Consider the following 12427-nt stretch of genomic DNA (forward strand, 5'->3'; position numbering starts at 1 on the left):
CCGTCACAGCCAGATTTGTTGCATCAAGTGTCCAGATACTCTTGATGCAGCAAATCTGGCTGTGACGGTCCCACCTGATGACGGAGACTTGTGTTGCCTCCGAAACGTCGTGATTTATTTTTTATTAATTTCAATTTTTTTACCTACGTGACTTTACCGAAAGAACTAAGAGTATGAATCATTGCAGTCACGAAAGCTTAAAATCTAGATGTTATAAATATCCAAATGGCCCTTGGCAGGAAAAAAAGTTCCCGTTCTCACTGTAGCTGGTCCCAGGTGTTCAGGCCTCCTCCCCGTGCAATGCCCCCCTCTTCCCACGGCGCGCCGGCGGTGCCAGCGAACCCCTCCAGGCGGTGCGGGCGACGGCGGCTCGCACGCGCAGCGCCAGCACCACCGCCGTGACGGCACAGAGAGCCGCGTACAGGCGCCACAGCGCGGCCAGCGCCGCCTTCAGCTCGGGGTCGCGCGGGTCCAGCCGCCGCCGTGTCCGGTTCTTGGGGGTCACCGTCACCTCCAACTCTGCCACCATCCGCCCGGCGAGCCAGCAGCTGTAGCGGCCTGCGTCGCGCCGCTTGGCGTCTTGTGTCGGGCACGCGGCGAGAGAGAGAGAGAGGCGATGTACAACATCACCATTGGTACCTCGTTTGCCAGTAAAAAATATGATAATTGGTTTTTTACCCTTTTATCTGGCAACAAAACTGACACCTTTTTTACGAGGAGTCATGTTTGCATAGCAGAGGTCGCAACCGGGTACCCGATACCCGTCCCCTACCCGATACCCGTACCCGGCCGGGTACGGGTAGCCGTTTGCGACCCTGGTGCGGCCGGGTACGGGTAGGCCGTGAGTCACTGGTGAGTAACCGTTTGTCACTCATTTCGGGTAGGGTATGGGTAGGGAACGGGTACCCGTACCCAGCCGGGTACGGGTACCCATTTGCGACCCTGGTGCGGCCGGGTACGGGTAAGGAATCAAAACCCGTTTGCGACCTCTGTTGCATAGACCACAATACCTGCAGTCGTAATGCAAACAAAAAACATAACTCTGATAATGTATGCACTGTCCTTGAAGTTGATTGGTCCACTACCGAGACAGCTTTCCTTAGAGCCTAGTCTCACATGGGTTGGACCAGATGACGCCAAAAGGCGCACAAATCAAAGGCAACACACCATCAGAGTATGAGAGCTCGGGGTAAGCATTTACACCATTGGTACCTCATTTGCGATGTACAACATCGCCCAGAAAGCCCTCTTCCTGATGACGAAACGCTCATGTTGCGATCGAAACTACGTAGTTTTTTTGTTATTTTCTTTGAACCTATCTCCGTGACTTTACTGAAAGACCCAAAGAATATGAATTCCTGCAGTCACGAAAGCTACAAGTCACGATTTAACCTTATTACTGCTAACCCTACCTCCTCCCTTTGTTGCTGCTAATCCTACATAATGCACGGGCATAATATGACTTTGAGACCCCCCCCCCCCACCTCCTACGCATTCCACAAGTAGTGACTAATCCCATATCTGCATTTTCCATAAATATGCTAAATTCCTCTGTTGATATGCAAATTCCTTTGTTAAGGCGCCCTTCCTCCCCGTACCCAGCTTAAATATACGCTGCCAAGCTTGGTGGTGTTCATTCAGACGCTGTCTTTCCGACAGACCTGTTCTTCACCTGAGGACGGCTGCTTGCGTTGTGGCAGAAAAGTCGTGAGAATTGCATTTTATTATGTTGTATTTTTATTATTTTATTATTTCCCTTCTACGTGACTTTACCGAAAGAACCAAGAAGATGTAACCCTCTTCCACGAGTCTCGGGACTCCTCTCTATAGGAGGGTCCTGCCAAGTTTTGTCGCAGCAGTAGGCGGCGGTGTTCCTGTTGCTGCTGTGCGATCCCAGTTGAGTGATTTGCAGGTTCGTCAACACTGGGGAAGTGGTTTGGCTGACAAGTTCCACTCGCTGTGTGGATTTAGCTATGGGAGGAAACTAGGAGAACCCGGCGGAATGCGAGATGTTAACTACCTTCCCTGGTATACAGGCGTAGTCACAAACCGAACCTCTCCATAATAATAAAGGCTCAGTCTTTTGTTATGCAGTCCATTCATAGTCTCAAGCCGCACCTTACCATAATAATAAAAAATTAACCCGTAAAAATAAAGTTTTTCACTATAAATCCTTTATATGCGTGGCATCGGGGCGGCTAGAGTCCTCTCGTCCTCTGGCTTGAGATGGCTGCCACCTATGGGTCAGATGATTGTCTGGCAGCATTAACCAATTGGTAAATACATATTTTTAAAAAATTCCTAAACAGTGTAAAATTTTTGAATTTTTTTTCACGAAAATTCATTGTCACGCACAACGAGTCTGTGTGCAAAATGTTAGCTCGATTGGATCACGGGAAGTGGGTTAAAAAACGACCGAAAGATTTACACGGTCCTAAGCAAGCAAGCGAACTTAATAAAAAGGATTTAAAAAGTGTGCCGTACTTGGCCCTTCCCCTCTTCAACCATTATATATACGGAGTGGTAGCTCTTGTAATCTCTCATTTACTTGATACAGCTGTCGGGCTGTGACGGTTCCACCTGAAGACGGAAGCTTGTGTTGCCTCCGAAACGTCGTGATTTTTATTTTATTTTTATTTAATTTTACTTTTATTAATTTAAATTTTTTACCTACGTGACTTTACCGAAAAAACCTAAGCATATGAATCCTTGCAATCATGAAAGCTTCAAATTTAGAATACAGGAGGTTGTGGGTTCGATCCCAACCCTGATGCCTGCTGCTGCTGTATATTTGGAGTGTTCATGTTCTCCCCGTGGCCACGTGGATTGCTGTCCAGATCCTACGTGTTTTCCCTCCGCATTTGTAACTAACGCGCGTTTAGAGTATTTGGCTGCTATACATTCCCACGCGATAAGCCACTTCGTTGAGTTATCATTTGTGGCCAGGTTGCTTCTAAAAAGAGAGCGATATCAAACTTAATTTGGAGCTTTCGTGACTACAGGAATTACTCTTTGGTTCTTTCGGTAAAGTCACGTGTAAAGAGAAAATAATAAATTAAATAGCATTCTCAGGAAGAACGTAATCAACTAGGTAGGGTGCTGACTGTTATGTTATCCGACTCTCTGTTGTATTACATTACATTTCTAAGTATACTAGATTTGTGTTTCTATTTCATTTATACCTGATGGTGATGGCTTGTGTTGCAATCGAAACGTCGTATGCTAGTATTTAATTTATTACTTTCTCTTGATACGTGACTTTACCTAAAGAACCAACGAGTGAGAGCGATATCGCTCGGTGGGCCTTGAAATAAAACAACGTTTAAACCCAAACAGAACAGGGGGAGAGAACATAGAAACAAGTATAACCCGTAAAAACAAAGTTTTTCACTATAAATCCTTTATATGCGTGGCGGCTAGAGTCCTCTCGTCCTCTGGCTTGAGATGGCTGCCACCTATGGGTCGGATGATTGCATTGCACCATTAATCAATTGGTAATTAAATATAATATTTTTGTCCTAAAAAGTGTTAAATTTTGGAAAAAAATTTTCACGAACATTAATTGTCACGCACAACGAGTCTGTGTGCAAAATGTCAGCTCGATTGGATCACGGGAAGTGGGTTAAAAAAACGACCGAAAGATTTGCACGGTCGTAAGCAAGTAAGCGAACTTAATATAAAGGATTTAAAAACTCCTCTCGCTCGGGCCCTCTCTCGCACCGGCTGTCACTCACTCAAGATGTGCAGGTGGTTGTTGTTGTCCAGTGTGACCCGCCCAAACTCCGTGGCCTCGAGCTCGCGACCCCGTGTCCTCGAGAACACGGAGCGCAGGAGAGGCTGCCCGTCCCGGTCCCAGCCCACGGCGCTCTGGGGCGCACGTCACAACACGCGTGTCACACCGCACGTGGAACATCACACTGCATGCAAAACGTCATACCGCATGCAGAACATCACACCGCATGCAGAACATCACACCGCATGCAAAACGTCACACCGCATGCAGAACGTCACTCCGTGCTAAATAGTACACCGCATGTCATGCCGCTACACACGAGTAAATGCCACCCTAAACTCAACTATTATTCTTCTTGGTTCTTTCGGTAAAGTCACGTAGAAGGGAAATAATAAAATAATAGAAATAAAACATAATAAAATACAATTCTCACGACGTTTCGGCCACAATGCAAGCAGCCGTCCTCAGGTGAAGAGCAGGTCTGTCGGAAAGACAGCGTCTGAAATTTTTTTGTCTTTCCGACAGACCTGTTCTTCACCTGAGGACGGCTGCTTGCGTTGTGGCCGAAACGTCGTGAGAACTGTATTTTATTATGTTTTTATTATTATTTTATTATTTCCCTTCTACGTGAATTTACTGAAAGAACCAAGAAGATGAATCCCTGCAGTCACGAAAGCTTTAAATCGAAACTCAACTATTATTTTTCAGGTAAAGCTATTTTTCAAAAGCGACCTGGCCACGTGATGGCTCAATGAAGTGGCTTATCACGTCGAGATGTACAGCAGCCAAATACGATAAACGTGGAGGGGAAAACCCGCGCAGTACCTGGAGAAAAATCCATGGAGAGAGTGAACACGCAAACTCGAACCCACGACATCCAGCCACCGCGGCTCTCCACACGCTCCACTACACACGGCAGCACACCAGCCGCGTCATACCACGGCGCACAAGGTCACCCCCCCCCACTCGCTCCTCACCCCGTGCCCCCACCCTCACCTGTGGGGAGCCCCCGGGGCACGAGAGCTCCACGTGTCTCGCCAGGGTCACGCGGTTCTGCAGCTTGGCAACCCCCACGGGTCCCAGGCCCATCAGCTCACGCAGCGCCGCGTGGACGTCTACGGGGTGGAGGGGGGGGTATACTGGGTGTGATGTGTGGTTGGGGTGGTGGGTGTGATGTGTGGTGGGTGTGGTGGGTGTGGTGAGTGTGGTGGGTATGGTGGGTGTGATGTGTGGTGGGTGTGGTGGGTGTGGTGAGTGTGGTGGGAGTGGTAGTTGTGGTGGGTGTGGTGAGTGTGGTGGGTGCGGTGAGTGTGCTGGGTATGGTGAGTGTGGTGGGTGTGGTGAGTGTGCTGGGTATGATGGGCGTGGTGTGCCGTGTACCCTGCACGGCGCTGCCCGTCGAGGCGCACGTGTCACGGCAGCCGCGCACGAGGATCTCGGGGGGCCGGGAGCGCGCGGCCAGGAGCGCGAAGCGGGGGGCGGCCAGGGAGCCGCATCCCACGGGACCCCCAGGAACCTCGCTCACATAGCGGGGGGCCCCCTACAGCATCACATCAATCAGCACAACAACATCGTCATCATACCAATCATCATCGTCACACGAGCCCCCTCACCTCACACTGTATTTTCAATCTTGATTTGAAGCTTTCGTGACTGCAGAAATCCATACTCTTTGGTTCTTTCGGTAAAGTCACGTGGGTAGAAAATAAACTGCTGAAGAAGGCTTAGCTGTGGTTGTCCCACCTTCAAGTTTTAAGTTTCATTTATTAGGTACAGCCCTGTGAGCCATTCGGCTATTGAATCGGGTGCAACCGCAACAAACAAAAAAACAAAAACATGAATAAGAAAACATCTTAAAGTGACTAAGTGCAAACAGAAAATCCAAGAAAAGACAGCAAAATATTGCAGAAAAAGCACCGTACACCAACCCTGATGACGATTGCTTGTGTTGCGATCGAAACGTCGTGATCGATAATTTTTTACCTACGTGACTTTACCGAAAGAACCAAAGAGTGAATTTTTACTTTGCAAACGCAGAGGCCACCAGTGTAAAGTAGTATTTAACAGACTGTTTGGGCAAGTGATGTTAGCGAGTGGCAGCAAGTGATGTTAGCGAGTGGCAGCAAGTGATGTTAGCGAGTGGCAGCACGTGAAGGCCGACACGGCAAACGAGGCGGGGTGAGTGGTGGGGGGCAGCATCACGAGCGGCCGCCCCGTCTCCCGAGTGGCGATGTTTAGCACATCGCAGCAGGAATTCATTTAAGGCTGAGGTCACCCAAGGGAGGAGGCCCAGAACAGGTTCAGTGGTGGCCTTGAACGGGGAACGAACTCGGGGCTCTGGCCGGCTTCGTGGCGTGGTGCGCTAATCACTACACTACCGCTCCAACCACCACCACCACCATCATCACAACCACCACCACCACCATTATCACCACCATCACCACCACCATCACAACCAGTGTCACTACACTACCGCTCCCACCACCTCCACCATCGACATCACAACCACCACCATCATCACCACCATCACCACCACCATCACAACCAGTGTCACTACACTACCGCTCCGACCACCACCACCATCATCATCACAACCACCACCACCACCATCATCACCACCATCATCACAACCAGTGCCACTACACTACCGCTCCCACCACCACCACCACCATCATCACAACCAGTGTCACTACACTACTGCTCCCACCACCACCACCATCAACACAACCAGTGTCACTACACTGCCACCACCACCACCATCATCACAACCAGTGTCACTACACTACCGCTCCCACCACCACCACCATCATCACAACCATCACCGTGACTCTGCTTATATCACCCAGGAACGCCTCGTCGAGTCCCAACACTCCTTGTAAGGAGGATCCTGCCGCACACTACACATGAACACCACACACACCACACACACTACACATGAACACCACACACACCACACTACACACGAACACTACACACACACCGCACGCACACTACACATGAACACCGCACATGCACCACACACACTACACATGAACACCACACACACCACACGCACACTACACATGAACACCACACACACCACACACACACTACACATGAACACCACACACACCGCACACACTACACATGAACACCGCACACACACCACATGCACACTACACATGAACACCACACACACCGCACGCACACTACATGAACACTACACACGCACGCGCCTTCTTGGCAGAGGTGATGACGCTGCCGGACACCATGCACACCCCCGCGTTGATCATCTCCCCGGGCCGCCCACACCTGGGGGGAGGGGTCGGGGGGGGAGGTGTGTTGAGTGGCGGTGTGTGCGTGTAATGTGTGCTGCGTGTGTGTGCTGCGTGTGTGTGCTGCGTGTGTGTGCTGTGTGTGTGTGTTGTGTGTGTGCTGTGTGCGGTGAGTGTGTGTGCGGTGAGTGTGTGCGTGTAATGTGTGCTGCGTGTGTGTGCGGTGAGTGTGTGCGGTGAGTGTGTGCTGAGTGTGTGTGCGGTGAGTGTGTGTGCGGTGAGTGTGAGTGCGGTGAGTGTGTGCGGTGAGTGTGTGCTGAGTGTGTGTGCGGTGAGTGTGTGTGCGGTGAGTGTGTGCGGTGAGTGTGTGCGTGTAATGTGTGCTGAGTGTGTGTGTGCGGTGTGTGTGTGTGCGGTGTGTGTGTGTGCGGTGAGTGTGTGTGCGGTGAGTGTGTGCGGTGAGTGTGTGTTGAGTGTGTGCGGTGAGTGTGTGTTGAGTGTGTGTGCGGTGAGTGTGTGTGCGGTGAGTGTGTGTTGAGTGTGTGCGGTCAGTGTGTGTTGAGTGTGTGTGCGGTGAGTGTGTGTGCGGTGAGTGTGTGTGCAGTGAGTGTGTGCGGTGAATGTGTGCTGTATGGTACATGTGTTGAGTGGCGTCTGGTGAGTGTGTGTTGTGTGAGTGAGGTGTGGTTATGTGGTGTATGTGTAGAGTGGTGGGTGGTGAGCGTGGTGTGTAGGCATGTGTTGAGTGGTGTGTGGTGTTGTGTGAGTGAGGTGTGGTGAGTGGTGAGTGAGGTGTGATGAGTGGTGTATGTGTTGAGTGGTGTGTGGTGTTGTGTGAGTGGGGTGTGGTGAGTGGTGAGTGAGGTGTGATGAGTGGTGTATGTGTTGAGTGGGGTGTGGTGTTGTGAGTGGGGTGTGGTGAGTGGGGAGTGAGGCGTGGTGAGTGGTGTATGTGTTGAGTGGGGTGTGGTGTTGTGAGTGGGGTGTGGTGAGTGGGGAGTGGGGAGTGTTGTGTGGCCACGTGGTGTATGTGTTGAGTGGTGAGTGAGGTGTGGTGAGTGGTGTATGTGGTGAGTGGTGTGTGGTTGTGTGAGTGGGGTGTGGTGAGTGTTGAGTGAGGTGTGGTGAGTGGGGTGTGGTGAGTGGTGAGGCAATGCTCACCTGTCACACGGGGTCCACCCACTCCAAGCCGTGAACACCGTCACCTTGTTGTGCACACCCTTCACCTGCACTCACCACACTCACCACACTCACTCACCACACACCACAACAACAACCGCCATTCGCCACTAAGTGGCGGTGACATCACCACGTCACTAGTGCCAGGCCATGTGCGCCTTGAGGCCACGTGAAGTGTCGAACGCCCGCTGGCAGGAGGTCACGGGGGCAGACCCAGCAGGTGCCACGGGTCGACTGACCGAGATGACTGGCCACACACCACACTCACACATTCACCCACCATACACCACAAACTCACCACATGCCACTCACTACACACCACAAACTCACCATATTGTCTTCACACTTAACACAAACTCACCACATGCCACTCACTACACACTCACCACAAACTCACCCATACTGTCTTCACACTCAACACAAACTCACCACATGCCACTCACTACACACTCACCACAAACTCACCACATGCCACTCACTACACACTCACCACAAACTCACCCATACTTCACACTCAACACAGCACCCTGCTGATAAAGTGTCCGGGGGCTCATGTGTGGCCTTCCTGGATACGATGCAATGATATTGTTCACTCACCACCCAGCCTCCACACTCACCCACACTCACCCACACTACTGACTGTGACGTCATGACCCCCCCCACCCCCACACCCCCCTCGTGCCCCCTCCCCCACCGTGAGCTCAGGTCGCGGTTGCTCCTCCCGGTCCAGCAGCACGAGGCGGGCGCTGCCCGTGAACTGCACCACGACCTGGGGGGGGGGGGTCACCTCGTCACAGGGAGGTGGGGGGGGGTCACAGGGAGGTGGGGGGGGTCACCTGTCACAGGGAGGTGGGGGGGGTCACCTCGTCACAGGGAGGTGGGGGGGGGGTCACAGGGAGGTGGGGGGGGGGTCACAGGGAGGTGGGAGGGGGTCATCTTGTCACAGGGAGGTGGGGGGGGGGTCACAGGGAGGTGGGGGTGGGTCACCTCGTCACAGGAGGGGTCACAGGGGGGGTCACCTCGTCACAGGGAGGTGGGGAGGGGGTCACCTCGTCACAGGGGGGGGGGTCACCTCGTAAGCAAAGTAGAAGTCTCCGTCTGACGAGCCGCAGATGTAGTGACCAGAGTCCGAGGCTGCGAGGTGACATCATCATCCACATCATCATCATCATCCACATAGTCACACCATCATCATCCACATCATCATCCACATAGTCACATCATCATCATCCCCAGTCACATCATCATCATCCACATAGTCACACCATCATCCACATCATCCACATAGTCACATCATCCACATCATCCTCCACAGAGTCACACCATCATCATCCACATCATCCTCCACCTTTGCATCATCACCTAAACATCAGGTGGTGAATCATGTGAGTGATGGGGTGAGTAAACTAAAACTAAACTTCTTATATTCTTGGTTCTTTCGGTAAAGTGACTTTACCGAAAGAACCAAGAATATGAATCCCTGCAGTCACGAAAGCTTTATATCAAAATTTAAACTTCTTATTTTTATTTTACCAGGTAAGGCCCACTGAGCTATAAGAAGCGACCTGTCCACAATTGACAGCTCAACGGAGTGGCTTGCCATGGAGAAATTGATAGCAGCCAAATATCCCAAACGCATCTTTCTAACGAGGTGATCGTGATAATTGTTTTTTTACCCTTCTATCTGGCAACAAAACTGACACCTTTTTTACAAGGAGTCATGTTTGCATAGACCACAATACCTGCAGTCATAATGCAAACAAAACCCATGTGAGACTAGGCTCTAAGGAAAGCCGTCTCGGGTGTGGACCAATCAACTTCAAGGACAGTGTAGACATTATCAGAGTTATGTTTTTTGTTTGCATTACGACTGCAGGTATTGTGGTCTATGCAAACATGACTCCTTGTAAAAAAAGGTGTCAGTTTTGTTGCCAGATAGAAGGGTAAAAAAAACAATTATCATATTTGTTTAACTGCCAAATGAGGTTCCAATGGTGAGGTGAGATAGTGACGAGGTGGGTGATGAGGTGGTGAGTCTCTCAGGCCTGGAGGATGAGGAGGCTGAGTGGAGGAGACGAGTAACGAGGCGAGGAGGTGAGGAGCGGTCTCGCTCACGGCGGCTGTCGAGGATGACGAGGTTGAAGAGGAGAATGCTGAAGCGGCTCGTCAAGTCGGCGCTCATGGCGTCGCGGTCCAGGATCCGCGTGCCCGAGCGATCCGAGAGAACCACGGGGCGAGACGAGAACCAGCCGGGGAGCTGTCTCCACGGGGGGACACGGGGGGGGGGGGGGGGGGGGGAGACACGGGGGAGACACGGGGGGATACAGGGGGGACACGGGGACACAGGGGGACACGGGGAGACACGGGGGAGACACGGGGGGACAGGGGGAGACACGGGGACACGGGGAGACACGGGGGGATACGGGGACACGGGGGGACACGGGGACACGGGGGAACACGGGGAGACACGGGGGGATACGGGGAGACAGGGGGAGACACGGGGGGACACGGGGAGAGACACGGGGGGACACGAAGGGACACGGGGAGACACGGGGAGAGACACGGGGAGACACGGGGGGACAGGGGGGGACACGGGGAGAGACCACGTGACCTACTAGAGCCACCCTCAAGCCCTTCCCCTCTCTCTAGCCCCCGCGCTCCTAGGACCCCCACTCGCCTCCCCCCCCTCTCTGTAGTAACCCACGTGACCCCCCCCCCACCGCTCTGTAGTAGAACCACGTGACCCCCCCACCTCTCTGCAGTATAACCACGTGACCCCCCACCTCTCTGCAGTACACCACGTGACCCCCCCACCTCTCTGTAGTAGAACCACGTGACCCCCCCACCTCTCTGTAGTAGAACCACGTGACCCCCCCCCCCACCTCTCTGTAGTAGAACCACGTGACCCCCCCACCTCTCTGTAGTAAAACCACGTGACCCCCCCCACCTCTCTGTAGTAGAACCACGTGACCCCCCCCACCTCTCTGTAGAACCACGTGACCCCCCCCCACCTCTCTGTAGTAGAACCACGTGACCCCCCCACCTCTCTGTAGTAGAACCACGTGCCCCCCCCACCTCTCTGTAGTAGAACCACGTGGCCCCCCCCCACCTCTCTGTAGTAGAACCACGTGACCCCCCCCACCTCTCTGTAGTAGAACCACGTGACCCCCCACCTCTCTGTAGTAGAACCACGTGACCCCCCCACCTCTCTGTAGTAGAACCACGTGACCCCCCCCTGTAGTAAACCACGTGACCCCCCCCCCACCTCTCTGTAGTAGAACCACGTGACCCCCCCCTGTAGTAAACCACGTGACCCCCCCCCCACCTCTCTGTAGTAGAACCACGTGACCCCCCCACCTCTCTGTAGTAGAACCACGTGACCCCCCCACCTCTCTGTAGTAGAACCACGTGACCCCCCCCCCCACCTCTCTGTAGTAGAACCACGTGACCCCCCGGAGCGCGTCCTCGGGCTTGCAGCGGCAGGGCAGCTCCATGGCGGAGCCGCTGAGGAAGGCGGCGCTCACGAAGCTCAGCGTGGCGGGGCAGCGGGGAGGGGCAGCCGGGGGGGGGGCCACGCTGGTGGGGGGGGCGAGCACGAGCAGCAGCACGAGCAGCAGCGGCAGCAGCGTGGGGTGTGAGTGAGTGTGCATGGTCGGTGTTGTGGCGTCAGTGGTGGTTGTGTTGTGGTGTTATTATTGTGGTTGTGGTGTTATTGTCGTGGTTGTATTATTGTGCTGTTATTATTATGGTGTTATTATTGTGGTTGTGTTATTATTGTGGTGTTATTATTGTGGTTGTGTTGTTATTATTGTGGTGTTATTATTGTGGTTGTGTTGTTATTATTGTGGTGTTATTATTGTGGTTGTATTGTTGTGGTTGTATTGTTGTGGTGTTATTATTGTGGTTGTATTGTTGTGGTTGTATTGTTGTGGTGTTATTATTGTGGTTGTATTGTTTTGGTGTTATTATTGTGGTGGTATTATTGTGGTTGTATTGGTGTGGTTGTATTGTTGTGGTGTTATTATTGTGGTGTTATTGTTGTGGTTGTATTATTATTGTGGTTGCATTATTATTATTGTCGTAGTTGCATAGTTGCGGTGTTATTGTTGCGGTGTTGTTGGGGGTAGCAAAGTCCGTTATGGAGGTGGAACCGTTACGCCCCGTGACCCGTAGCGATGGGGGAGGGGGGCGTAGAGAGGCGGGGCTAGGGGGGGGTGGAGGGGGTCTCACAGACTCCGCCCACCCCGCCCGTACGCCCCGC

At 52.6% G+C, this 12427-nt stretch overlaps 1 protein-coding gene across 4 annotated transcripts; it reads right to left on the reverse strand.

The window, feature by feature from the left end:
• Nucleotides 1-124: 124 nt before the first annotated feature.
• On the reverse strand, nucleotides 125-12317 carry LOC133342282 (Ig-like V-type domain-containing protein FAM187A). 4 transcript variants are annotated; one of them, XM_061551353.1, is made up of 11 exons: nucleotides 11592-12317; nucleotides 10282-10423; nucleotides 9239-9300; nucleotides 8861-8953; nucleotides 8149-8213; nucleotides 6949-7024; nucleotides 5114-5273; nucleotides 4730-4848; nucleotides 4559-4639; nucleotides 3735-3867; nucleotides 125-579 (listed from the first exon to the last, which is right to left on the reverse strand). In XM_061551353.1, exons 1-11 carry the CDS (start codon nucleotides 11814-11816, stop codon nucleotides 281-283), a joined length of 1455 nt encoding a protein of 484 aa, XP_061407337.1. In that variant the 5' UTR covers nucleotides 11817-12317; the 3' UTR covers nucleotides 125-280. The 4 variants fall into 4 exon arrangements, with proteins under 4 accessions (XP_061407337.1, XP_061407345.1, XP_061407360.1 ...); XM_061551361.1 differs by having other exon boundaries at nucleotides 8861-8935; nucleotides 11592-12316; XM_061551376.1 differs by having other exon boundaries at nucleotides 10282-10427; nucleotides 11592-11730.
• Nucleotides 12318-12427: the final 110 nt, after the last annotated feature.

This window comes from Lethenteron reissneri, chromosome 2 (assembly GCF_015708825.2).
Source record: "Lethenteron reissneri isolate LAM-NWPU_2019-01 chromosome 2, ASM1570882v1, whole genome shotgun sequence".
Lineage (NCBI taxonomy): Eukaryota > Metazoa > Chordata > Hyperoartia > Petromyzontiformes > Petromyzontidae > Lethenteron > Lethenteron reissneri.